Genomic DNA, 27,973 nt, shown 5'->3' on the forward strand with positions numbered 1-27,973 from the left:
AGATGTGCCTGTTGCCTCTCATCCTATTGCTGGGCACCACTGAGAAGAGTCTGGCCTTGCCCTCTTGACAGCCTCTCAGAAACTTATAGACATTGATCAGATCACAGTGAGCCTTCTCTTCCTCAGGCTGAACAGTCCCGGCTCTCTCAGCCTTTCCTCGTATGACACATGCTCCAGTCCCTTATGCCAAATGTTCAGCTGACTTTCCCAAAGTCTGGTTTCAGAGTGCCACCACTCTGCAGAGCAGTAAGTGTAATGTATTGGTGACCTGTCTTTTATGTATCTCTCTTCCAGTGGTTCATGAATAGTAAGCACAGTGGGTTTTACAAGGACAGGTATGGAATAGTCTCCATTGTATTTGAGTAGAAAGTGCAGCATACAATTGACATAGCTCAGTCTTGGGTGTTTGCTGGTTTAAAAGAAAAAATGATTTCCAACAATTGAGGCTTTTTTCTTACCAGACCAATCACAAACTTTTGAAGCATGAAATGAATTTCAGTGGTCCTTGCCAATAAGCTTCTTTCTCTGATATTGGTTTTTATGAAATGGCTATAATCTTTGCAGGTAATGAATGAAAGCTACACTATGAAGTCCCACCTAACATTCTTCTTCTTGATTTATGGTGTATTGGTTAAAATAGTAAACTGATAATGATCGCAAAATAGCAATAAATCACTATGGGCTGATGTATCTGAAACAATAGAAAATGTTTTGGAGGAAGAAACTTGGAGCCAGTCAGGGAACAGATGGGTGTTCTGCAGATATGAAGGATACCAGGGAGTCCACAAAAATACAAATTAAGATTCTCTCCCTTTGTTTCTGTCAAGATTGGGTTGTTCCTTGCTTCTGAATGAAATAAACTTGAGACATTTATGATGAATTAAAGTTCCCACACCCCCAGTGTATCAAATCTAATTAGAAAGTGATGGTGGAAATCCGTTCAGGCCAAAATTCTGGCTGGATCTGAAGTTCAGATCTGGATGTGATCATTTCATTCTGTACAGTTCTGCAGAAGACTGGTATTTAGATCTCACTCCTGAAAAAAAAAAAAAAAATCACCCTTGTGGATAAATTTATGCATATGAGCAGTTTTCTAAAGGTGAAGCAGTCATGTTGTTATCTTGTGTTGCCTCAGCTCCTAGGTAATGCACTTTTTCTCTTCTCTTTTCTGTCCATTAGATGTGTTTTCAGACCATCTGTATTTTTTGTTGTGGACATATAATCATAATGCATTCTAGCTCAGATATGCTTTGTATTGTAAGATGCCAATAGATAAAGGAAAAAAGATGGAGCAAGAAGTACCCCAACCTCAAAGTAGTTTGAAGAGACCATGATGTCTCCTAAAGTCCCCTGAAAACCAAAAAGTTATCTGATCTTTTTGGGGATTTGACCTATCCCAAACTGATCTTCCTCGAAAGGTTTTGGGTTAAATTCTCTCTCTTGTCTTGTCTCATAATGGAAACTTTCTTTGGACTTGGTGCTAATCATACCAATGAGCCAGCTCTGATTGGTACTAGCTTGCAAAAGGCCTCTTTTGTTCTTGTTAGAGTATCTAACCTCTAAATCTATTTAATACCCTTTCCCTGGTTGTCCATCATTATGACACATGATTTTCCAAAGGATTTACTATTAGTTAGCAGCACAGGGCTTTCTCCCTGGGGTAGCAGCTACTTGCAGTGAAGAAAATGCATGTTCAATGTAGCAATTTGTCTTTTTTTATATATTTATTATAAGAGTAAATGAGTTATTGTGGGGGACTTCAATATTATTGCAAATTAGGTGCTACAAGCCAAGCCGTGCACATTTGTTATGTTTCCAGGCATACACAGCATGCATAGCAGTTCAAAAATCAGCAGTCATATTATATCTAGGCCTTTTCCTGGGCAGCTGCTACTTTGCAGGTATTTTTGTAGTGTGACTGTTCCATAACTCTGCTTACTTCAAATGAAGGGAGGGGGGAATCTGTCAGAAAAGTGATTGCTATAAAAAAGGTTTTGATGAGCATGAAGGCATGAATTATAAAATCTCTCAAGATTTAGTTTCCAAAGTAGGCATGGGCTAATGAATATACAGAGAGCATTGCTTGTCGTATATTCCTTCTATAATAGTAATTTATGAACTGTTGTGTGTTTTTTTCACTTGCACCTTTCTGGATGTACTTGCAAGCTGAAAACTTATCAAAATTATAAATTGCTCCTTTATTCAGAAAAGTGTGCAGAATGAAGCAAAGCACACAGAACTGAAACCTACTCGACCTCCACTTCAACAAGGGACTTAAATTAACTGCTGAAATTTAAGTCAGCAGAATTAGTCAAATGTTTTGGTTTAAGGGAGTGCTTAAGCAGTTCATCAGAGCCAGAGTCTCTCAATAGCAGGGAGAGAGAGCGGGGGTTTCTGCCCCAGGACAGTCTTCTGAGTTTCTGGTTCCGATCAAACCAGGCTCTTGCCAGAAAAAGCTCTTATCAAGTAATTTCATCTCACAAGGCTGCAGAAATGGACAGCTGGGCAAGAATTCCTTCCTCAGGTCCTCTGCTTCCCAAATTGAGCCCTTTTCTCTAGTTTAGCCATTGGCGTAATCCTGGATTTAGAGACTGATCTGGATTAAAGCTCTGTTTCTTTTGATGTTCCTGCAGAACAGGTGGTGTCTGGTGGGAGGAGAAAGCATCCTGTGTACAAAACTGTAAGGAAAAAAATTCTGAAAAGTCTCCCTGGCTGTGTCAGCTTTTAGAAGAGAATAGATAAGAAGGTAGAGCCCTTCTGTGTCTCTGTTCTCGTACTTTTTCTTTCTTTCTTTTTTTTTTTTTTCCCCCAAGAAGAGAGAGCCCATGTGTCATGTTTCATGTAATGCTGGTTATATTCATCATAGGTGACCTGGATCATTTGTACTTGTGGTTTATAGTCTCTCGACATACATTGTTCTCTCTAGCTTGAAATATAGCACATTAATGAGGTATGTATCTGTTCAGATGCATGCAGTCAGCTCATGAAAGATGCTTTGGTAGCACTTTGACTAGTTTGTCAACAGCTAGCATTTTGGCAGATGCAGAGAAAAAAACACCCCAAATTCATACAAGAAACTTTTGGGAGCTGTGTTTACGTATTCCAGAGCTCACTGTGTAATTAGACGCGTTGTAATCTCCCTAATCCAAACTTGAGTGAAACAGCTATCACACCACAATTAATGCACATCCAATTCTGATGGAGTTACGTTGATGTTTCTCTTCCCTGTTTGCTGGGAGCAGGCTGGAGCTGTTCTGGTTGGCAGCCTGACGAGGTACAGCAGCGGTGTGGGATAGCACCCAGGCCACACACTCACAGCGTTAGCTGCTGAAGGGGTGAGAGTCGGGATGGGTGTGATTGTGTTCGATGAGACGACCTGGGGATGCTGAAGGTGCGAGGGGACAGCCCAGGCAGCTGGTGCCTGGCGTGCTGCTGCAGCTGGACTGGGTTGTAACCTACTCACCGATCTCCATCAATAAGGATCCATGCTGGCATGGGATCCACCCAGGAGGCATGGGATGACCTGTGTAAATGGTCTGCTCCCCTCACTTTTTGGAAACCCCCCCTATTTCACCTGTACTTTCCTGGTGAGCATTGAGTAGCTGGTGCTTAGCAGTGCCCAGATGGGTGCTTTGCTGCAGTGGGTCCCCAGGTACTGGTCACTGGTCCTGATATTCCTGATCTGCTGCAGTGCTATCTTACTACAAAAAAGGGGTCATTTACAACTATATCGCTATATTAGATCTGGAGTTGCCTGGTGGTTAGAACAGCATGACTGACAAGTGCCGGGGGTCTTAAATTCAGCTCCTCGTTTTACCACAGGTTACAGCTTTGTGCTTGCATGCTTTAGGAGTGCCCTGGAAAGCTCTTTATAAGGTTATAGCTGTGGACTTACAGCTGCTTCAATAAGGATTGGACTAGGACTTGTTTGCAACACAATATTAGATCTAGAGGAGCATTGGGAACAATTTGGATTGTGTTCGCAATTACCAAGGCAAGCTGGAAAAACCTGGACAAATTTGGAGAGGAAAAGGCATTTCTATTCCTCCATCAGACAAAGAGAGGAAAAAGAATTCTCTTACTAAGAATTTGTGATGCTTAAGCAATTGTGGAGTACAGTCATATTGCTGCACAGGAATGCAACTTTTTATTATTTATATACAATCATCTACAAAACTGTCTTGGTTTGGCAGAAATAATTTTATTTGCATGTTGGCATGTTCTGTATCAATGGATTATGGGTACCAATCTGGAGTGGCATACTAAGGACAAAGAACATGAAAAACTACATCATGAAATCCATCTAAACTTGAATAGTTCAAGTCTCAAGGGGCAAAACTGTGTTATAAGTATTCCTGGTGAGTAGTAACAAGTAGTCCCATTAAACAGCAGCTAGAAATCAGCATGCCTCTGAGACAACCCAGCAACATTTATTCAGAGACTGATTCGTGGGTGAGATGAGCAGTGTTGTCTTTGTACTTTGCTCTGAAATACTTATCCCTCAACATCCCTCTGAGCTGTCGGGTTTCCAGGGGCCAGAGCTGCCTCATAATCTTTGTTTGTATTCACCTCTACGAGATCAGAATTTTCTCCTTATAAATTGCTGTGCTTTTTAATGACCATAAAGGTATCCTCTAGCCCAAAGACTGAGTCAGTTGTTTTGTTTAACCAAACTGGTGGTATGTATTCAGGGGATTTCTGCTTCACAGGAGTCTGTGTGTATATGTTCCTAGGAGAATCTTTGCTGCCAGGGATGCTTTTCCTTCATATAGAGACTCTTTATCAGAGCTCAAGTGATATACTTTGTAAAAGCTGAGACCATAAGAAGTTCTCCCAGCTGTACTGAAATCTTTATTGCCTTTAATCGTTTAGTATTCCACAGAAATAGTATTGTCGTCATCTTTTTTTTCCATGCGCCTCTCTGATACAAATGCATCTTTTATGTTCGCAGATTTGGCCAAACCAGTATGTTATTTCAGCTACTTTTCATTAACAACTTGGGGTGTTTTAGCTGTGCAGTAGTTTTTTCATTGTGTTTCTACGCTACTTTACTATTGAATGAAATTTAATACATTGCTTATAATTAGCAGTGAGGAATGTTACCCTATCATCAGTTCAATGCTATGAGGCTCGCTCAAAGATTTCAACAAAGAAAATATTCTTTGCTCTTGAAATGCTTTGCAGTTCTGCCCAGGCTGCTCAAAATAAACATTGTTTTTGAACCAAAGACACCCCCCCCCCCCAGCCCCTCTCCCAGCAACCTTCCAAAACAAACAAAATATTTTCAGTGGCCATCAGATAGAAATTTGACCCTAATTATATGCTTTGTCTATTCATTTCTTATAGTAGGGGTCCGGAGAGTGATAGTTTGCAACTGAATGCATTTTAACATAGCATCAGGTGCTGGCAGAAATACACAGCATGTGTGTTGAATGGTATAATGGGAATTATATGCTCTTGTAAGCTACAATTTGCATACGTGAAGTGAGGTGGGATTTTTTTTCTGTAGTGATTAGCAGTTCTGGGACAAGCCCAGAAATCCTTACTCAGCTATAACTCCTGATGCTCAGTCATTGTTCATATATTCATAATATGAATGGGACTTTATATGATGATGGTTTGTATCAGTTGAGTTTGGAAAGACCATCCCATTTCTTGCACTGCTCTGGGTTTCAGTAGGTTCTGGGTCAAATCTCTAGCACAGAGTTTTGGGAGAGCTTTTGCCTTGGAGCAACTGCCTCTGTCTCTTTGCTTGCTAAGTTGCTGTGCTATTGCTCACACTCTTAGACATTCTGGGAGTGGGGGCTCAGGACACCAGAGGGCTTCCACAGTTCACAGCAAAGTTCCTGTTAGTGACAGGGTCCCTTCAGTCCCCAAAGCCCCAGCAAAGCATGTGGAGACCCACTGCATAAATGGCAAAGCATCTAGTGCAACGGTGGGTCCATTCTGGTTGACTGCCAGACTATCCTAGTAAATATTGATCATAATTAATAGCAGCAAGGATATTAATTTGGCTATGGTTTTGCTTATGTCTGCATGCATCCAACTGGGGTCAGTTGGTGCCTCTGAACGTTGGTGTTTGTTAGTAGCACCTGGAAGGTGCTCTTGGTTGGTGCTGGTGTGGAGGTGTCCATGTGGAGAGGTGAATAGCTCAGCAGAAGGACTGTGCACTCTTCCTTGGGTTCTTATGGCCAGGTTGAACTCTCTTGGTTCTCATGCCACGGCTTCTGTTACTAAGCTCAGTATGGCACACTGTGGTGGCATCCTTCCTTCCCCTGTTCAGTGCTCCTGAAACACAAATTAAAAGTAATAATAGCAATGTTGTTTCATTCCCCTTCAGTGGTTCTTTTCTATCTGTTTATGTCCTTGTTTTGAATTCAGTTTATGACTTTGATTTCTCTGATGTATAGGAGAATTTAGTGGTAGTTCTGCACAGACATTAGTTCTAGGCAGCAACTTACAACAAAATGAGGGGGAGAGAGAGAAAGGAGGAGATGGTTTCTTAGTTACAGAGCAGCTAGTTTGTTTGTATTGAAAAAGAGACTAACTCTAAAAGAATGCACTGTAATTTGTATCATAGATCTAATTTGCGAGAGTCTTAAGTGCAACCGTGCGTTAGAGTGTTTGCAAAAAATTAAAACTTCAAGATGTGGGAAGAGATTGAGTTTAATTTGTAATTTGTGCAAACATTTTAATCTCCCTCACAGAAGATTTGTGAACTCTCTTCAAACCTAGAATGTTTAATAGTTCAGACTGAGCCTTTCCTAGGGGTCCAAGGTAAGCAAGGACAAACTCTCAAATGCAAATCACGTCTGTGGCCTCTGTCTCTGTTTTGATCAAATGTGTACTTTCTACCTCCACCACAAGAGCTACCAAAGAAATGTGTTGTGGTGGGCCCTGTGGCCTCAATTTGAGTACTGTGTGCAATTTTGTGTGCCACAATATCAGGACATTAAACTATTAGAGATAGTCCAAAGGAGGGCAGCAAAGGTGGTGAAGGGTCTAGAGGGAAGATGTATGAGGGTCAGCTGAGGTCCCTTGGTCTGTTCAGCCCAGAGCAGAGCAGGCCAAGGGGAGGCTCCATGGCGGGCTGCAGCTCCCTCACGAGGGGAGCAGAGGGGCAGGCGCTGAGCTCTGCTCCCTGGGGACAGCGACAGGACCCAAGGGAACGGCATGGAGCTGGGTCAGGGGAGGGTCAGGCTGGGGGTTAGGGAAAGGTTCTGCACCCAGAGGGTGGTCAGGCACTGGGACAGGCTCCCCAGGGCAGTGGTCACAGCACTGAGCCTGCTGAAGTTCAAAAAGCTGAAGTTCAAGAAGGACAACACTCACAGATACATTTGGTTTTTAGGTAATCCTGTGTGAAGCCAGGAGTTGGACTTAATGATTCTTGTGGGTCCCTTCCAACTCAGGATATTCTGTGATCCCATAATTCTATGTATCTTGTTCTGTGGCTACTTTGGTCAAAAAGTGAAATGAAAATGAAGCACTGGTTTGTTGGATACCTCCCAGTCCGAAATGGCTGTGCCAGAATGAGGACACTGGTAGAAGACAACAGCAGCTCAGCAATAGAGGCTTTTAAGTCAGGGACATCAGCAAAATGAACTAAACAGCAAAGCTGCTGTTTTAATACATTCATATTATTGTAGGTTGTCTGGCTTGAAGCAGGCATGCTGAATGTTACACTAGCATGAGGACTTTGGGAAAGCAGTCTGGAAACAGAAGTCTCAACTTGGACCTTCAGAATATCTTTAAATGTTCTTGACATATTTCCCTGAGTGTGGTGAGGCCGTTACACCCTCTTCAACCTGCTCTACAGAAGGTACAGATTTGGAGTGTGGCTTCCCTCTAAGGCTCTCCAAGACAGTTTGGTTGCTGTGCTCCTCGTACTAGTGAATGGTGTGCCATAAACAGGCTATTTTATATTTTGCTCACACCCAGTCATCAATGGCTTCCTGCTTGGGAACTGTGGTATTCAGACACATTAGTGGCAGCAAAGACATGTAAACACATTTACACCCATTAAGTCAAGGCCAGGAAAATGTTGGCATGTTCCCACTAGGAATATAATAACTTGCTCATTAGCACAGGTCCAGCTCGTGCTGGGCTGGTTTCTGGAGCATCCCAGGCTGTCGGCCACATCCCAAGGAAACTGGGTGATGTTTAGGTTGACTGAAGTTTGGGCCAACAGCAAGGCTGTGGCTGCCCTCTTCTTGCTTCTTCTCTGTTGTGTGTTTGAGGGATGATGGTCATTTGGGTCATATTTTATTCCTGGCATAATGTTTCCCAAAGTCACCAACAGGTTGCCAGTTTTGCTGTTCATGATGCAAAGAGGAACAGAAATGATGTTGAAACCCACCCTCAGGATCTGCATTGGCAAAGCCCTGCTATTTCATAATTAGCTCTGATGCTTTTGGCCCAACTGCTTAGGAATCAGCTCGAATCATCCTAGGGTGGTGCCAAATTTCTTTCTTTTTTTTTTTTTTTTTTTTTTTTTTTTTTTCTTCTTGGCTCAGGCAGTGCTCCTGCAGCAACATTACGATGTCTGGCTCCAGCAATCTTTACAGTGAGTTTGTATGACCGAGTGGTCAGGAAGGAGCGATCACAAACTGTGTTTCAACCTAGGCTTTGGTGGATACTTTGCTGTGTTTTTGTCTGGCAACACAGGGTGAATACTCTTTGGCTGCATTGTGTGAGTCTTGGTCTGTATCAGAGTAGTTTTATATCATCATGTCACCAAGTGCCAGTGGGCACCATTTCACAGGCAACTGGACATACTGTAGTATCAGTGCTCATCACTGAAAATTTCTGCAGTGCTCAAGAATAAGCACTAAGTGGCTGAGAATATGGGGAATGAAACTGGATTCAGATGTACCTGCTGGTTTACTTATTAATTTTTCTACTGATGGATTTTTAATGCTCTTGGATGGTTTTGCCTTTTTTTTTTTTTTTTCTTTAACAAGGAGCAGTTTGCTATTGCAGCTCCACCTTGGTAGCCTTAGAGGACTTCTACACATGTTTTGGAATAGGCCTTTGAAGGCAATGATTCAAACATAGGTTTGGCCCTACTCCATGGAAAAGCGATTTTGATGCCCTCAGATGAGAAGCACTGCTGCCAGTGCATATCGGCCAGCACTTGCTGTGTTCTCCTTCATGTATTCGGATTTCACATGAGCCCATACAAATCTCAGCATGTGTGTGGCAGTGTTTTTCCTTTCTAAGCTAAAAAATCCAGTAGCAACAGTCCAAACTGAGCCAAACCTAAGCACTTAGATACTTTGGTAATGTTCCCATTATAGCAGGTAGGAAAACTTCCATTATACAGAAGAGATTTTGCAAATCCAAGCGAAAAGCCATGAATGGAAAGCTCATTAGAATATAGTCATTAATTCTTGAGTTAAATTAACAAGGTTAAATATAATCTAGTGAGTTTCTCCATGTAGGTCTGGTTGATCCATTAAAAAGAGTTTAAAACAAACACTCTGTAATAACCACATTTCTTAAGAGCTACATCAAAAGTGCTTTCGCAGAAGGTCAGTCCTGGCTCTGAGATATTTTGGGCTACCCCATGCTCTTGGGACCACTTTCAGTGTTTAACATGCAATGTGTAAATAAGCACTGCTGAGCCCTTTTTCTTTTTTTCCTTCTTTTTCCCCCCACATAAAAGGCGCTGAGAAAGAGACCAACAGTTAGGGCAGCAGGAACACCTTGCGTAGATGAGAAGAAAATCTCCTCTGATTCGAGCTGACTCCCACTAATTATGTGGCTGGAGATGGACCTTTAAGGAAGCTGCCCCATGGCTTTGTCCTGGACAATCCCCACCAAATTAGGCCTGGTCAGGCAGAATGTGGAGAGAGTGGTGATTACCGAGATTATTTTCTTTTCAAACATGCTCCTTAGCTCTACTTTGCTGGGTGTTGGTTTTCAAAAGGGACTTATAATAAACGTGGGCCATCTATATATAGCCCAACTTTTGTTCGTTTGCACAGTTCAGAAAGCCTACTGTTTGAGGTTAGCCTTGAGTAAACTTGTACCATTTACTTTGGAGCATTTCAAAGGGAACAAAAACACAAATCATGATGAGGCTAATAAGAAGTTTGGGTGTTTAGTTTAAATGTGTACACAGCAATCATTGTAGAGGAAGTCCTTCTCTTTGGGAGTACATTATTATTAAGCAGCATTGCTGTTTGCCTGGTTTTGTCTGGTCCGCAATTTGCATTCACTTGATGGATTGCCAGGGTCGGAGGTGCACTACTTGGGAAACACTGAAGTGCCGTCTCAGCAAACTCTTAAGAGGAGGGGAACACTAATACAAGCATTTGCCCAAACTCCTTGAGTCTTCTTAGGCTTCCTTAGGCTGTGCTAGATCAATATGACAGTTTGCTAAGAAGCTTTGGACATGCATTCACAAACTCTCTCTATTGGCTTTCTTGGCATGTTATTCAGGAGGTAGTTGCTAGTGAAACATGTCTTCTACCAGGACAGAAGATTTATACATGCATTTTCTTCTCCTGCTAAGTGATTTATTTACTAGCAATAATGCCTTGCAGAGCTGCTTGGTCCAGTTTGCAGAACTCATTATGTCGACCCTCAACAATCTATAGATGAATGGGATCGCTCGCTCTCGCTCTTTTTTTTTCCCTCCCTCTCTATCCCCCCCCTTTTTTTTTAATGTGGTCACATGGCTCCAGTCCTCCTGTTCGGTGGAGTGAGATGATCCCAAGCTGATGAACAATTCTTTCCATATCATACACAGAGGTAAGTTATCGCTTGCCACTTGTCTCAGCGCGACAAAGGGGCTTGCTTGCTTGATTGCTTTAATTGTAATCATTTGCTTCCTGGCTGCTTTCAGTTGCTTGCAAATGGATGGGCTTATATGGGAGATAATCCATACAGTATATTTCTCACAAGCAACAAGTCCTGCAAAATAGAGAAAAAAAAAATAGAGAAGAAAAAAAAACAAAAAAAAACAAAAAAACACAATACTAGGAAAGTTGTCAATGGCAAAAACTTTACACTGGCTTTTGCTCACGGAGTGCTCAAATCTCCTCTGATCCCAGGCTGCCAGGCTCAGGCTGGTGCCTCTCAGCCCTGCTGTCTGCCTGCTGCTTGCACTGCCGCCTCTTCCGAGCACTCGGGAGATTCAGCCCTTTCTCTCCCGCTGGTGGAGGATGGGAAATTGGCTGCTGTAACTGTTCTTGCTGCCTCTCCATCAGCTGGGGAGGCTGCTTTAAGGTGAGAGGTGACCTGCTTATTCATGTTTTCTGCCTTAAGCACAAGCGTGTCACTTGTGGGGAGGGCTGGGGGTAGCTTTTGTGCTGCGTCTCGCCAGTTACTGGGGGACTGGGGAGCCCTGTCCGGGTCTTCCCAATTCTTCTGAGCCTTTGTTTAGGGAACTCCCCAGCACGTGTGGCTTTGTACCCTTCTCCAAATGCCTGCACAGGTACGACTCCTCGGACATGCGATGTAAAAATGTTCCAGGGCACCTTAAACCGCTTTGCGTTTTATTGGCCAAGTTCTAAGCACACCTTGAATAAATTCATAGTTGGTGGTTGTGGCGTATGTACCTTGGCTACCGTGGGTGGATAAAAAATGTTTCATACCCCCGAGGAGCAGCAAAAGAGCGAGCAAGTTCTGTGCAGCGAGAGGAGTAAAAAAGTTGGATTAAATCATGTCTGTCTGCCTGTGGTTGAGCTAGCAATGAGGCATTTTCAATCAGAGGTCAGGGCTGTGGTCACATTTCTGCTTCACTTTTTGCTCGCCGTAATTTTCCCTCATACCAGATTCTCTGTGAAACTCCAGAAGGGCCGAGACACTCTCTGTGTCTGACCTTTCGGGGCAGGATTTTTCAGACAGTCCTGTTTCAATTGAACTTGCTGCCAGAGCATGCAGGAAGGAAGCGACATGTGTTAGTCATACGCCCCGGTGTGTGTTTAGCATCCAGTTTGTGTATAGTCCAGGAATAACCCGGCATAATTCTGCAAAGCTGGACTCACACTCAGATGTTTTGATGTTTGGGCTAGGAGGGGATTTCTTCATACATGAAACAGGCTTTCAGCGCTCGGCAAGGATCAATGCATCTCTCTGGGGAGCTGAGGCAATGAAAATATTTTTGCAATGGATGCTCAACCTGTGCACGGGTGTCTGGGGCTGAGTGAGTGCATTTCCAAGCTGGGGTTTTCCCCACCCTAGGCAGACCCATGGGTGTGTGTGGGCAGCGATGCCCAGCCCCGGGGACAGCCCCTTACGACAGCACAGAGGGCTGGAGCGAGCTGGCGCTGCTCGCCCGCCTTCAGAGACAGCGCTGGGGGCAGCAGCACCCGGCTTGACATCTTGAAACAACATTAATTAAAAGTAACTTTTTAATCCTTGAGGGAAGAGAAACCAGAAGTGACAGTCTCCTGGCTACAGCCGCTTGGTTTTAATCCCAGTTTTGACTTTTTGCCTGGGATCGACAAGCCGCAGAGAACAAAAACACATTTTTAAAAGTTTCTTTCAAAGCAGATGAATGTTAATCATGAGGGTGGGTTTTTTTGTTCGTGGTTGGTTGGTGTGTTGTTTTTCCTTTTTCTTTCTTTTTTTTTTTTTTTTTTTTTTTTTTTTTGACTGCTGCTAGTGTGGAGGAACTGGAGCAGCAGACAGCTGCACTTTCAGTGGGTATCATTCTGCTTTAAACGGGCCTCATTCTGTGCAGTTGGACCGATACAGAGGACGGTATTTCTGCTCTCACCAGCCCCAGCTGTACATTGTGCCCAGTGTTTTAGGGAAGTCGGGCTGCTGGGCACACCAGTCTGTCCTGTGCATCGCGGGAGTGCAGTGCTTGGATGGTTTGTGAAGGGTCCTTGATGTGCTGCTCATGGCAGGAGGGACTAGGATGAGCCAGCCACTATTTGGATCTGTGCATTGAATATCCTTGAAAATGGGCTTTTTGAGACCAGCCTGGAAAGAAAATGATGCCAGGAAGATGGGAGATGCCAGGGAGATGGGGGAGATGCCGTTTCTGTTCCTGTTGCAAAATCCCAGTTTTCTCTCTGACCCCACACACCCATCAGCACATATATTCCCTCGCAAGGACCCCAGTCCACTCGCAGTCGGGAACACTTCAGCAGCCCTTCTCTCCTTCGCTACCTGTCAGAGCAGCAAGCCCAGGCTTTCCTAACCCGCTGATCCAAAAATGCGTGTGTGCCACACCGCAATTAACATTCCTTCTGAGCGCCTTGTGTTAAGCATCTCTATATGTGTCTTGAAGGAAGCCTCTGAGAGATTGTCTTTTATGGAGGAGTTATAAGAGATTTCTTATGGCTGAGTTCACCTATAGAAAATACAGAATTGTAAGTCTATGTAGTTCAAGAAAGAAACTGAATTAGCCAGACCCAGACAAGAATAAGTTAACAGTACTCACTAAGGAGCCTTGAGTGGAATTATAAAAGAAAAAAACAGCCTGCTGATAAAAACAAAGGCGTAAAAACTCGATGAAACCCTTCCTTCCCCCATCCCCATCTAATCAGCCCAGGACAGAGCGGGGGTGGCGGGGATGCGGGATCTGCTTGGTGCTGTTGGTGTATCTCCTCCTTCCCTTCTTTATTTGACCCCCTTTTAGAGGAATGTTTAGCAAAGCTGTTTATTTTGCATAAACCCAAGTAATAACGCGGCCCCGGGTGACAGGCCCTGAATGAAGATGACAGCAGTTTGATTTAACGATTAGCCACCTGACCCGATAGCACCTCTGGAATCTTAACTGCGGAATAAATTCCCATTCTTCCCGCATGGGCTGCATGTTAATCGCGGGAAGAAAAGCAAAGGGTGGCTGCAATAGGGCCATTGTTCCTGGGGGTGAAGGCTTGAAAAGAAACTGCCCTTCCCTGCCTGCTTTGTGCTGGCTTCACGCTGAGTCCTGGACACTCAAGTTTCTTTTACTGCTTCTGTATCCCCCCGATGAAATACGGCTTTCCAATGGGGCGCATTCGGCTGGGTTCATTCATCGAGGGGCTTGCCTTCGCCCTGAATTATTACCACGTAGCTTCTAATATTTGTTTCAACTGGAAGTCGGCACTTGCAGCGCGGGACTCTATTTGCAGAGTGAGCGGAGCAAGTCACCAAGGGAGCCCAGCTTCTTCCAAATGCTCCCTAAAGCGGCTTAGCAGAGTGGTAGGGCTTTGTTTTGAGGGAAACCAATTTGGGGAAAATCTTGCTGTGCTTTTTGTTTCCGCCCTACCCTCCCCCCCGCCCTCCCAACTCTTTCAAAGCGCCTGCATTAGCAGCGCAACCCTCGCCTTCGCGGGCTAATATTCACTTACAGTTCAGCTTCCAGCTTGGTAGCACAGGGAGCGATGTGGCAAAGGGGAATTAAAAAATGATTGCAAAGTCAATGGTTTAAAGAGTAATTACAGAGTCATTAAAGGTTATTACGGGGAAATGTTCAGCCGAGCAGCGATTAGCATTCCTGATGCCTCAAGTTCACGGTGGTTGGAGGGCAGGAATGGGACGGGCGCAGAGGTCTCTGCCCCCCGGGATGGCAGCAGCCCTGTGGGGCTGGCAGCTGGCCAGGCAGTGGACAGGACACCACGAGGCACCTGCAGATAATTTCAGGTGTTAAAACTCTCCACAGGCAAATTCTGCCAGCTGTGAAGCCAGCATGTCAGCATTGCCCTTTTCACAGTCTTTTGCACAACTGTGCCAGAGCTGTTGTTATCTGGGGTGCTGTCCTGTGGCACAGCTCACACTTGGCCCCTATGGGGAGGTGTGAAATCCCAGTGTCCCCCTGTGCTGTGGTTACTGAAGTCTGGGGAACAGCAGGAGCAAGCAGTGCTATCTGGTGTTTGCGTTTGTCCATGTGTGGTGAGAGAAACAAATCTGCTCTGCTGTGTCGGTGCAAGAAGAGTAAGACACTGCCTCAATGTTCTAGGGTTGAAGGCCTGGTAAATATTTAAACAGATAAAACATGAAGGTGAAGTAAAACCGAGTATTGATGTCAGTATTAGCAAGTTACGAATATTTAGGTACAAAGCAGGTACCGCGCTCATTGCTAAGGCAGTTGGCTGCTGCTTGCGTGCTGCTGTTTGGATTTTCTTTTCAGCATTGAAAAGGGCATTAATACGCTGCCAGGAAATATTATTTCCAAGGTAAATTTAAAAAAAAATATTTCAGCTGGCGGGGGCTGAGCGTGGCGTCGGGGTGGGAGCGCTCTGCTTGAGACGCAGCCACGGGTGGGCACAGCCCAGGGCCGGCGACGGTCGCGCAGAGCCAGCCGTCCTTCCTGGGTCACACACAGCGGGCCTGGTAGACAGAGGCTTGTTTAAATAAATATCAGCAATGATAAAAAGCGACTTTTTTTTCCTCCGAGGGTGAAAAGCACTTACTTTGCTTACAAGCTGACACCTCAACGGGAAAACACTGCTGCCTTTTCATGGGGCAGCTCCCAAGTGTCTCTACCAGACAGACAGACAGACAGACACTCATGGCCCGCCAGGCAGGCGGCCTTTCAGATCACAGCCCGTCCGAGGAGGGAGGCTGTGCTAGTAGTGTGTCCGGGCAGCTGGTACTCATTTACGTTTTACAGGAAAGCCTCTCGCTGCAAATAGCTTTTGCAGAGCTCTAAAATGTCGGCGCGGCGCAGGAAGGGAGGGAGGGAGGCCACGATTTTGGCTGCGCGGGTTCGCTCCCACTTCGACACCGGCCTCCGCTTCCCCGCCAGGCCTGAGGCAGGGGCTGCACCCACATGGCCAAGGCTCATCCAGACTCAGCCAGCCCAGTTGATTTAATTATTCATTCTTGTAGGCTGCTTCCAGCCTCTCTTCCTAAATCTTGTGACACCCAAGATGGGGAGCGGTGGAGGCGAGACCTTGTATCTCAGGCATTGAAGCCAGGCAAAGGCAGAGAGATAAATGGGTGCAGAGCTGGGGTGCGGTGCACGGTAACGGCTTTTGGTTGGAGTGAGGGGTGCTTCTAAGGCCATCGGCTTTGCCCAGGTACCTAGGAATGAAGCGGAGCCTCTTGCTGCTTCACCTGCACGTCGTTTTAATGCGAGCCCGGTCCCGCAGCGAGGAGTACCACAACTCCACTTTCACTGCCCAAGGAACATCTTTCATTGCCTTAACCTGAGACCCATCAGAGTTATTTGGCGGCTTGCAGGTCTTTTATGGGAGGAGACTGAGCTATCAACCCATATTGTCTTCATCCCAAACACAACGAGTGAATTTCCTTCGGTTGTTTTTCTTTTTTTTTTTTCAAACTGATGAGCTCAGGTCTGCTCACTCTGCATTGAACCTCATCACTGGAGCTGAGCTCTGTCTGCGGGACACGAGGCTCCTCGCTTTTAAGTGCCTGAACTAGGAAATGGCTCTCTCCAGGCCTCCTCAATAGTCGAGGAGAGAAATGGCCTCTCTGCGGCAGGCGAGCCAGGCCACCCAGTCTGATCCCCTCCCCTCCCCTTGTTCCCCTGCATCGCCTTTATGGGGAGAGAGAGACTGTGCAGAGACCTGCAAGGTGGAGGAGGTGTGATCCGCTCCTGTGAGATAAATGGCTTCTCTTTGTGGCTTTCAAAAGGGCTCAGTGACTGGGGGTTGCTTGGTTTCTGGTGAGTTCCTACCACCTAGGATAGGGTGTTGTTGGTTTTCAGAGGGGTTGGTTTGTTGGGGTATCTTTTGGTGTTTGCTTCAGTGTTTTTCCCCAAAGAATGGGTGTAGGACACATCATAGAAACCGGACCCTTCAGGTTCTGTACCGCCATTTGCTATTGCCCCTGAGAATTCAAGCTCTGCAGTCTTTTCCATCAGCTGCAAATGGTGTGGAGTCCCATATTCACAGCGAGCCAAAGATATCACTTCTTGGTGGGCGTCCTTTTTGCATCGCTTGCCCTTTCTGTTTGTGTTTTGCTTGCAGGGGACTCGCAGTCCCTCCCCCGGCCGTATCCCCCAAGGAGCCGTATGTTTTAACCTTAGAAATGAGATGTAAACACGGAGGCGTGCTCCCTGGGTAGTCAGCAGCCCCGATGACGCTCGGCGCGCTGCCCCGGGCCGTACAGAGGAGCTTTGTGAGGCCCCACATCCCGCTCGCTACCCGCATTTCCCCTGAAAACGCTTTGCGTGCGTGATGGCTCTTGGGAAGATGGAGGGCTCAGAGGGGAGGGCAGGGGCCAGGGAAATTCGGGCAAGCACTCAGCATGTTTCTACTGCCTTAGCCCTCACCTCTGCCCTCTCCTTCCCGTCTACCTGGCGGCGGCGGGGCTGGGAGCACGGGCGAGCGCCAGTGGGAATCGGCAGCCCCTCTTTGAGCGGGACCCAAGCAGGCGCTGAGCGCGGGTCTCCATGGGTGAGTGATCAGCGCGCCCAACAATCGCCCCGCGCTCTCCCGGCATCTAATTACCAGGACAAAGACTTCCGTAATAATGGATATTGCAGAATAGCTTATTCTCCTCGAGGATTTGATCCCAAACCCAATGAAGTCGGTGGAAAGACTCCCATTGATTTCAATAGACTTTATGTCAGGCTGCTAGTGTGCTGTTGGTGGCTTTGCCTTTAACCGCAATATGCTTTTTCAAAACTTTTCCATTGAAATCAGATCTCAAAATCATACATGACTTACTTGGAACAAGGTAGTGGCATCCTTTTCAAAATACCCCTTCCTGTATCGTTCGTTGTCAAGTTGATTGCTAGGAAAATAACATCATCGCTGAATATCGTCTAGTTTAGCTTTAGTAATGACAATTGGTAATTGCTTACATTTTTTATTTTCCAGTATGTAAAGCTGTGCAGGGGTTTGTCCTACCGTCATACCGTTTCAGCAGCCTGGCAAAATATTTTATTTGCTTCCTCTGTTGAAAGCACACACCAGGGCTGACATATACACTAAAACACTGTTCTCCTCTGCCTCCACTCCTTGTGGCTGCAGTCTCATTAGCATTGCTGCATGTAAAAGACTCCTAAGTCTTTTTTTTTTTTTTTAAATCTTTAAGTTTTCTCATCTGATATTTGCATGAGGCTCAGGAAGGCATAAACTGGAGGATCCGTGAAAAAAAAAAAAAAAAAGTAATGTTTTAAAACTTTTACAGTCTCACAGGATTCCCTGTCACTTCGAAGTACTCAGGGACAAAATGCTTTTGTTCAGCCAACACAACCATGTCCCTTTAAATTTATAATTTTCTTCAGAAAACAAAAATTGTAAAATTTGATGACGTTCCTGTGCTGCTTCTCATTTTGACACTGTTAAAAAGAGAACATGAGATGACCTTACCTTGGCAAGGATGTTGGCTGAAGGTCCAAAACCCAAGGACTGAGCCCCAGATGTGCTGGGGAGGCATAGCCTGGACATGTAGGGAAGGGTGCTGTGAGAGTTGGTGTATGGCCAGGGGGAGGATACCTTTGGGTGCCCAAGGGTGGTGGGGATGTGCACAAGAGCAGTGATGATGTCTGAGAGGTGGAGAAGGGGCTTGGTGAGGGCACTGGTGAGTGTTGGCACCCTCCAAGCTGGGAATCCCCTAAGGAAGGAGCTGGGGAGGGACCTGGAGGTGCGAAAGGAGACCACCCACAGTCGTTGTGATGAAGGGGATGCACACGAGTGTACGAGGACAGGCAGGGCAGGCAGTGTTTTCTGCCTGCTTGAGGGATGAGCGGCACCAAGCACTGTGCTCAGTCCGACATGCTGAGTCCAAGAAAAACAGTGTGCTTTGCCACCAAGGAAGCATCAGCAAGATTTGTCTCCCGCAGCAATTTGGAGCAGGATCTCTCCAAGGGGAAGCTGGTTCGTCACGGTTCAGAAGATTATTCAAAATGCATGAAATTTGCGTGGAATTTCCTTAATCTGCCTTTGCAGGAAAATTCCTTTCCCACTTCCTCAGGGCAGGCCCATATTGTTGAAGGGAGCATTCTTTAACTGAGGGATATCATTTATTATAAAGGATCACAGGTCAAAGTATCTTAACCCAGATCAAGGGCAAGGTCCGTGGGGAACGCCTGGAGCCTTTCGTGGTAGCTCACAATAAAGGAGCAATTACAGAGCGAGGGAGTCTATGCCGCGGCCGCAGGCGGCAAATGCGTCTACGCGGACCATGCCTCTCGGGAAGGGAGAAATTGCTGTGGGTTCAACTTCTTCAAATGGGTGACCAGCGCTAGCGGGCTAATTACGCCTTTCCAAAGTGAATTCCAAGTTGCTTAACGCTCCCCGTGTTTTTCTTAGTAGTTTAACCTCGATATCTTTCCTGGGATTAGAGAGTGATGAAAGGTTGAATTATTTGTCTCCGAACTCCCACCGCGAGCGGTCTGACTGCATCTGTTCGGGTTCCCGGTTTCTCAATATTGGTGTTGCATGCGATGCTCCGAGGGTGTTAGGCTCTAAGATTGTATCGCTGTCAACTACTGTTACTCACGTGGGATGCAGTTTACTGGGTTGTAAGAGCCAGCAGTTCCAGGCAAGAAGAATAGGCAAGTAGGGAATCCCATGTAATTACGAAACAAAAATTAAAATTTAAGAGTTTTACGTATGCGTGCCTGCGTTTCTGTCAAAGCTTTGTTTTAAGCACTTTGCAGGCATTATTACAGTTGCTGAATGATTTTTTGTAAAACTAAGGGCAACTTTTTTTCTCTGTTTTGCTACTGGGGAAACTGAGGCAGGGCTTGGAAAGGAAATGTGTCCAGGTTTATTAAACAGAAAGGCACGTCTCTGGCTCTGGACCTGAGGTGTAGCGTGGGCAGCTCTGCAGGGGAGGGGAGCAATGGGGGGGATGCCTGCAGCTGCTCCAAGTGCCAGGCTGTGCTAGGAGGTACCAGGGCCTCGTTACGGCTTATCGTTGCCACAGACAGCGACTGGAAAAGGCTTTTTGCAAGGCTGAGCTGTAAGCAGTAAAACTTGCATTCTGATACTGGCGCAGTGCACTTAGCTAATAAAAATAGCCTTGGTGTCAAAAGGTTTCAGTAAATGTGGTTAAAGATATTAGCAGGCGCTGTGCTCGCCTTTCACTTCCCTGTAGACCCAGCATGAGGTGAGGTGATAAAAACGGACGTTTTGTCTCCGCTGGGAGCTGAAGTCACAGAACTTTACTTAGGATGCCAGGGGAGCCGTCCTGACCTTTCCCAAAGCAGATTGCCCTGTGCTCTTCTCCCCACCCGGCAGCCCAGGGATGCTCCCAGCATGTCGCGGTGCGGGCAGCGGAGCATCCCGTTATTTCTGACCAGGGCTGGAGCAGGGCTGGCACTCCTGGTGTGATGGATGGAGACCTGGCCCTGCAGAACAGGGCTGGGACATGTGCATCACGCTGCTGAGAAGTTCAGGCTGCGAAAGGAGAGGGGTAACTGCATGGTGTGTAGGCGAGGGTGTACAACATTGCTTTCCTGAACTGAAAGCTGTTGTTTAAAAGCCTAAATCTGCCATCCAGCCCCATCTGGAGCTCCATTAATCTGGTGGAACTGTTTGCAAAGTACAGTATTACCGGGCTTAAGTAAGTGTAACAAAACTAGGTTTACAGCTAATAAATTAAGGGTTTCCTGAGACCAGGCACTGATTAGAAAAAAGAATTTCATGTAGCTGAGGGTGAATGCTGATTTGACAACAAAACAATATTTGGCAACGGAGCAGTTAGTGTCCCTTATTTGCACAAGTATTAACAGATTTCTTTTGTATGAGCACATAGCCATTTGAGTCAGAAGGAACCGTGTTGACCAATCTGCCTGTATTTCCCAGCCGTATGTCAACCCCGCAGTGCCTGCCAGGAGAGCCTGTTTGGGATGCCCGTGAATTGGGTCATGCTGCAGAGGTCCCTCCTCGGCACACGGCGGCTGGAAGCTGTGGTCCCAACAGATTAGTAATGATGATAATTAGCACTTACATGTACTGGCAAAGCTACGTTTGGCAACTCTTTTTGGCTATGGATGTGGCTTGTGTTGATCGTAGATGAGAGCAAGTCAAAAGAAGATAAGGCAAGAATGCACCCTGAGAAATGGAGAAAACCCAGTAATCCAGAAAATTGTGCCCACAAATTTGCTTGCTGGCCAGCTGAAAGTCTCACAGGAAAGTGTGCAAATAATTAAACATAGCAATAACCATTTGCAGTCATTGTAGTTCAGTGAATAATTTAGAGGGGTCTCCGTAACAGCTTGTCTTGCCCTTCCTTCACATCTTGGCTTCGCCAGCTCGATTTCTTCCTCCTCGTCTTCCCCCCAATCTTTTTCAAAGTGAATACAGCAGGATTTGTGCTGCCAGCTGATTTCTGGAGAGACGTGATGGTGCTGGGAATCCACCAGCCTGGTTGGATGTGCCTTCACCTTCATCAGCTGTGGCTTGGACCACCAGCATGATGGCAGTGTGTGTTTGTCCAGGCCTTCTCTTCCCTTCCTCTCCCTCAAAAGCCCTAATGAGGTTTCATGTTGGTGTGTATCTGGCACACTCAGGCCCCGAGAAACAAAGTGACTCTTCACGAAATGGGGTTTCTTTGTCTTCCTTATCTGCGGTGCAGATCCCATCTCCTTTTATGCACACGCAGGTGTATTTGCCTACAGATGAAGAGCTCTGAAATTGGGGTTGGCAGTGGGAAAAGACTTGCTCACATGCTCAGAGACATGCACCACAGCAGTTCAACTGCTCGCCTGCGTACACCAGTGGGTGCTCCCCAGTTGTGGGTGCCCATGTCCCAGGGACACAGCCGGTCTGTGCCAAACCCTGTCCCTCTCGGGATGGGCGAAGCAGGCTGAAGGTTGCTCCCAGTGCAATGCTGCAGGTGCTGTGACACGTGGTGATGTGAATGCAGAGATTAAGGGCTGCTGCTTCCTCACCTGCTAATGCAGCCACACTCACAAGCAGTAAAATATCACCTCTGATTTTCTGGAGGTCTTACATCCTATAAAATGACTTCAAACAGGAATACTACGGGCTCAGAGGATGAGTGCTCACATAGGGTGTATTTGAGCCATCAAACCCAACGGCTGGAGGCAAACGCAAGTCGATCACAACTTCTCTGTAAACAGGATTCATCAGCTACTCTTTTGTCTCCCCGATCACATCCAGGTGATGGCCCAGGAAGCCTGTTAGCAGATGCCAACACGCCTGCCGCACCGGGCGGGTTGCACAGGAGAGGGGAGTGCGGGAACCTCAGCAGGGCAGCAGCAATGACTCACTTGAAGGCAGAGGACCTGTAAGGGATTTTCTCATGGGAAAATCCGAGATCTGACATCACCAGGGTTGAAAACCTGCATTCCTGTTTGAAAATACCATGCCTGATAAAAGCGGGGCACACAGAGAGGGTGCACATACCCGCAGCGCTCTGCATGGGTGTATTACAGTCTGAGTTTTGCCCTGGGACATGAGGAAGGAAAATTACAGAAATAACTGGAGCCAAACAAGTACCAGAGTCAGGAGGGAAAATGCAAGAATTACAGCAGATACTTCAAAGTAAAGTGCCTGTGCTAACAGCCTGATAGCAGTCCCTGTTTCAACGTTAGAAGTGCGCTGTCAGTGATACGGTGCTCGCAGGTGTTTTGATCTGCCAGTGCTGCATTTCTGAGGAACTCGATATGCCCACTTGTGCCGTCATCCTAGTTCAGGGGCCCAACAAAGTGGAGATGCCTCTCCACCCACCCCAACTCCAGATTCTTCCAACAAGAAGGCTACACAAGCAATTGTGCAGTTCTCATCCTGAAATGGTGCAATGAGCCCCAAAGGAGCAGGTGAGGGCAAATCCAAGAGTCTTCCTCAAGCTTCTCCTGCCAGGCTAGCTGGCTGGCTTGCTTGTCCTCTGCAGGTATTGCTACATTGCATGATTTTGTGGTGATTTTATGCTAGAACAAGACCGAAAATGAGAGTAAAGTCCAACATGGTGCCATATTCATTGTGCAGTGGCTTTCCAACTCAAAACCAGTGCTAACATTGCTTTTTGCAGACAGTGAATGAACTAAATAAAACCTGAAAAGACATCTGCAGCTGTTTGCCAGAGGAGGCTTCCCATCTTGCAGATCTACCAAGCTAACATGAAGCTATCAGCAGACGTCAGTCAGGCTCTGATCAGAGGTGGGGAAGCTGCTCCTTTTTCTACTCACTGAGGACAAATATTAAAAAAAGGCAAGTGCTGCCGAATCTGCAAACTTGGGAGTTAAACACGGTCTTTTACAAGTGGGGAATTTGCTGTCAGTGCTAGACAGCTTAAAAAATGAATTAGCCACAAATTAATAAAACCATCCCAATATATGCAAAAATGAGGTTGCAGAGACCTGTTTCAGAATCCCTGGTGTCATTAAAAACAATCCTGCTGTTGCAAAAATCTTTTGATTGGGGCCACGTTTTGAAGTAATTTGGTTTTGTACATCCTTTAAGATTAGAAGGTTTTGAATAAGAGCGCCTCTTCAAAATTGCTCCCTGTCTACCCAGGAAAATGGCAATAATTCACTGTTTGATTTGAGGGGGGCTGTGGTAATCATTAGGCTGTCTCAGGGCAGATGTCATTTGGTTTCTCCTAGCTTAGTTTAGGTCTGTGGTTAACTTTAGTTCCCAAAAGTGTCACTTTTAGCCTGAGAGAAAGAGGCTTGCGCAGGCTGTATTAAATAACGAAATGCACATAAATGAAACAGTCCAGTTTTTGTGTTTTGATCTGGCCAAAGTAATCTGCTTCGCTTCCCAAAGTTATGGGATAGATTCACTGACTGAATTAATATGGGGAGTGATACAGGATATTTGAACTCGTCGGTTATTTCATTCTGCTTTTTCCCAGCAGTAAAATGGATTTGTTCTGAAACCTGGAAAAGAAAGAAATAAACTTGGCAGATGTAGCCAGTTTGTGATTTATTCTGAATTTGTAGCCTGATCCAAACACCACTGAAGTCTGCGGAAATCTTTTGGGGGATTTCAAAAGGAATCTCGTCAGGCTCTTGATTAATATGTTGGGGAGCGGGGGTGTGCATGTTGGGGCCAAGGGAGCTTTGCAGAGCTCATCCTCTTTTTCTGGGGGGGGTTTGCATTCTCTCAGTGTGCATCCTTTCATGCAAGCCTCTCAGTGCTCCCTGAACCATATGTATTTGGATTAAAAGGTAATATGAGAAGAGCTGGGGAAAGCTGCAGCCAAGTTCCATTTTTATTGCTTCGAAGTGATGTGAGGAGGGACAGCGGGGCTGGCACCAGGGGCTGTGGGAACACCACGAGGGGCTGCTCTCGGGACGGGGACTTCTGCCAGTCCTGCTCCCCTCCTGGCCCAACCCTGCAGCCACGTGCCGGTGCTCACAGGCCAACCCTGAGCAAATCTGGGGGTGCAAAGGCAATGGGGAGCCAAGGTACACTTTGGGGCTCAGCTTCATGGGGCAGCGTAAGTGTGTGACCATCATCAAGCCTTTTAACCTTGCTGAGCATCTGGAAACAGAGAGGAGTAGTAATTGCAGCAGAATTTGGTGTGCGGCGTCTTTTAACTTCACACTTATTTGCGGTGCTTTCTAGACTGGAAAATTTCCAGACTTTTCTAGGATGGGAAAGGCCACTATGTTATATATAAAAATGAAACAGGCTTTGCATCTTGATTCATTCCTAACCTTATTACTGTGTGACAGGATCGGTTATCTCACAAGGGGTGGTATTAATTAAGGTTTACAAAATATTTTGCAATTCTTGGGAAAAATGCATCACAGAGCTATGTTATTACTTGAGCTATTTATTAGATGGCAGCTGATATGTGAACCCTTCTGCTTGTAAATGTCTCTGATCGTGTTTCAGTGTAAATTGCAAACTTCCAAACTCCTTTGGAAAATCTGGTTTTCAAAAATCTTACTCTTTTTCTTCCCCCTCCCCCCCCCCCAAAGTGGGAGGGAATCACAGATGATCTTTCACATGATTCTTCCAACACCCAGTCATTCATCAGCAGAGACTTAAAGATAATAAACTTTTTGTTTCAGGCAATTACTTAATCTCGACAAACTCCTGTGTTAAGCAGGGCTATTAACTGAGCAGGCCATAAATCAGCGTGTTGCCAGGTGGGTGAGTCTCCTGAACTGCAATCACTCTTCAGGACCTTCCAGAGACCCCTTCCCGTCTTAAGCGCCCTCATTACACAAGCAGCATGCTAACAACCCGCACTTTGCATGAGCTGCCCAGAGAATCCACTGCAAACTGCACCGGGACCATTTTTAACACCAGTCGGAGAATTTGCAGGCCGAGGCAGGATGATACATGGCCGTTATTAGCCTGCACCAAAAGCACAGCTGGGTAAAACAGATAACTTCCTCACCCCCCTGCTCCTCAGCCCTCGCGCCTGGCTGAGAGCGGCGGGCTGCCGGGCGCGTGGCTAAAAGCCAGCTCATGCACTATCTGCTCGGTCTTTATGGACTGGGAGTGCTTTGGGGACTGATGTCGGGGAGCACGAAACCTCCCAAAATTCTTCTCTGAAGGCCACTGAGATGCTTATCACCTGGCTGTAAGTGCAAGCAAAATACCCAGCCCTGCGGTTTTGTCATGACTCTAGCAGAAAGCAGGCTTCTTTGCTTCCATTTCCAGAAAGAACTTCGGTCAAAACATGCAGCAGACTCCATATGGGGTTTTTCCAGGCTTGATGTGTTCGATTTTACAAACGATATAAACAGACCTTTCATACAGAGGGGAAATTTTTCAAGCCATTGCCTATAGGAGCAGTTTGATTTCAGTTTGTTTTAGTGCCTGGAGGAGCATATGCATAAAGAAAGCAAACTTGCTTCTGTGGTTTGGATCGGAGAGGCTAGAAATGCCAGCGCTGCATTTGAAGCACAGCCTTCTCCCGAAAGATTGAGACAGGCTTTGTGGCGTGACAGGGACGGGTGTCCCCGCGATGGCAGCAGGCAGCCCCACGGTGCCAGGGGCCGCTCAGGTAGGTCTGTGCTCGGGGCAGGCTGGCATGCCCGCTCTTGCTGGCACCGGCACCTGCGCTTGCATGGCTTTTGAGCGTGTGCTTGGGAGTTTTTCTTCTCTAAGGCTGCTTTCCAGCTCCTGCAAGTTGTGCCGGCTCCTTGTGCCAACAGCTCCCGGTGCGTTGTCACACCTGGACAAATCCATCCGTCCCGATGGATGTGGGGAGATGTACGGTGGGCACAAACTGGCAGTGGGCACAAACTGACATGCAGGAGGCTCCATCTGACCATCAGGCAGCACTTCTGTGCTGGGTGGGTGGCTGAGCACTGGCACAGGCTGCCCAGGGAGGTGGTGGAGTCTCCTCGGAGATCTCCAGAAGGCACCAGGATGTGGTGCTGGGCCCCCTGCTCAGGGTGGCCCTGCTGGAGCAGGGGGTGGCCTCCAGAGGTCCCTTCTGACCTCATCCACTCTGTGACTCGGTGGTTTAGTTTTAGGTCACCTTCTCATAAGCACAGTCTCACCAGCGCTGGAGGCAGCTGTGTCCCCAGGACAGGCACCTTGGGGCCAGACGTGAAGCTCACCCAGCTGACTTCAGGAGGGGACGTGCTGGGTTAGTGGGGCCCGATCAGCCATGTGGCTACACAGAACCAGCCCGGCCCCATAACAGAGTGCCTTGATGTGGGGACGAGTCGCCAAAGGAGGTCAGAAGAGCTGCTCTCAGTGGCAGCTGGGGCTGGAAGTGGTGGCTGGACTGCAGCCTGAGAGCCTTCTTCGCTCATTCTCGCACCAGCCATCTCCTGGAAAACTGGTTCAGGGAGTAGATCCAGCCAAAAACCCGTGCAATACAATTTCAGGTGATTAGTTTTCAACTGGATGAACTCCCTGAGCTGGCTAGGCGTGTGACTGTGTGAGCACCCGTGCCACCTCCGGGGAAGGGTGTGAACGCGTGGCTGGGGGCGTGAGGCAGGCTCCGTTTGGATGCTAAAAGACATCCCCATCGGTAGTCCCGCTCCGAGAGATGCAGCTTGGGATGATGCTTGTGAATAAGCTTTTATTTGCATGACTGGAAGGCGCACAGTCAGGGCTCTGCTAGACCCACTGTCAGAGGCAAAGTGTCATGCAGAGAGCACTGCGCTCTCCCTCCCTTCTCATTGACCACTTTTGCCCCCCGGTACTCAGACAGGGTGGTTGCAACAGCCTGAGGCTGCTGGGCCCCATCCCTCTGCATCTCGCCCTGCAGAGATCCTGGGGTTGGTTGTGTCAGATGCAGCCGAGGGCATCGGAGTCCTCTGGGGCTCCTGCTGCCTCCAGCTTACAAATGCCCGTTAGTGCCTTCTCCACAGTGCCTCCACCTAATAGCAAATTACAGCTTAGCCTTTTATATTACTGATGATCAGAAGCTGTTGCACTTTTGAGAGCCGAGGAAAGGTTTGCTCAAATGCAAACCACAGCAGCAGCGGAGTCATACAGAGAAACACGGCTACGCTCACGAACTGCTCTAAGGGATGCGGCTCCTGCTGTGAAATGAGCCTTCATATGACATGCACGGGGGAAGATGCTGCTGAAAGAGTTTGCCGTTCATTGGCCTAGTCCCAGAGCACACAGCACGCGATGGCAAATCCCCTTGGCCCTTTTTTTTTATTTTTTATTTCTGGAAGTTGCTGCATCAGCTGGAGGTGCGGGCGCTTACTGCATTAGGATGCTACCGGCTGCCGAGCGGGCAGGATAATAACGGCGTGTGGAGAAAACTTCTCCCCTAAACTCACAGACACACTTCCTTCTATAAATGTATCTTTCTTGAGGGACCCATATGTTTGCAGAGATGCTCTTGAGATCCCGATTCTTCTCCCGCAGCCGGGAGCGCACGCAGCCCCCGTCCAGGCAGGCACCAGCGAGCCACCAGCTGCTCTGCCCCTCCGCCTGCCCGCCCCTCGCGCCCCGGGGTGCCTTCCGAGCTGCTTGGTGTGGTTTTGTTCTTCCCTCCATTCTCCCGCGGCAGCTGTTGGGAGAACAAGCCCCAGGATCCATCTGGCCCTCCGAGCTTCCCGGGCCGCGTGTTTGCTCGACAAAGCGGCGTTGGCCGCGCTGTAATACAAGAGTTACATTATAAAACTGCGACTTGCTAGCAAAGCAAACTGCCTTTTATTCGCTGCTGCTGCTGCCTTTCTCCCTTTAGAATTGCAGCCGCGGCTGCT

The 27,973-nt window shown here is 47.0% G+C and overlaps 1 protein-coding gene across 9 annotated transcripts in view; it reads left to right on the forward strand.

Moving 5' to 3' along the window:
* GLI2 (GLI family zinc finger 2) overlaps positions 1–27,973 on the forward strand; it is a 189,244-nt gene that overhangs the window by 84,135 nt on the left and 77,136 nt on the right. Inside the window, exon 1 of one of the 9 annotated variants that reach the window (XM_027461193.3) lies at positions 10,710–10,755. The exons of the other annotated variants lie outside the window; for them this stretch is intronic. Within the exon in view, the coding sequence (XP_027316994.2) occupies positions 10,725–10,755 (31 nt within the window). The 5' untranslated portion in view covers positions 10,710–10,724. Of the gene's footprint in view, positions 1–10,709; positions 10,756–27,973 lie in introns of those variants that run through there. 9 annotated transcript variants of the gene reach the window in all.

Source organism: Anas platyrhynchos, chromosome 7, assembly GCF_047663525.1.
Source record: "Anas platyrhynchos isolate ZD024472 breed Pekin duck chromosome 7, IASCAAS_PekinDuck_T2T, whole genome shotgun sequence".
Taxonomy (NCBI): Eukaryota; Metazoa; Chordata; class Aves; order Anseriformes; family Anatidae; genus Anas; species Anas platyrhynchos.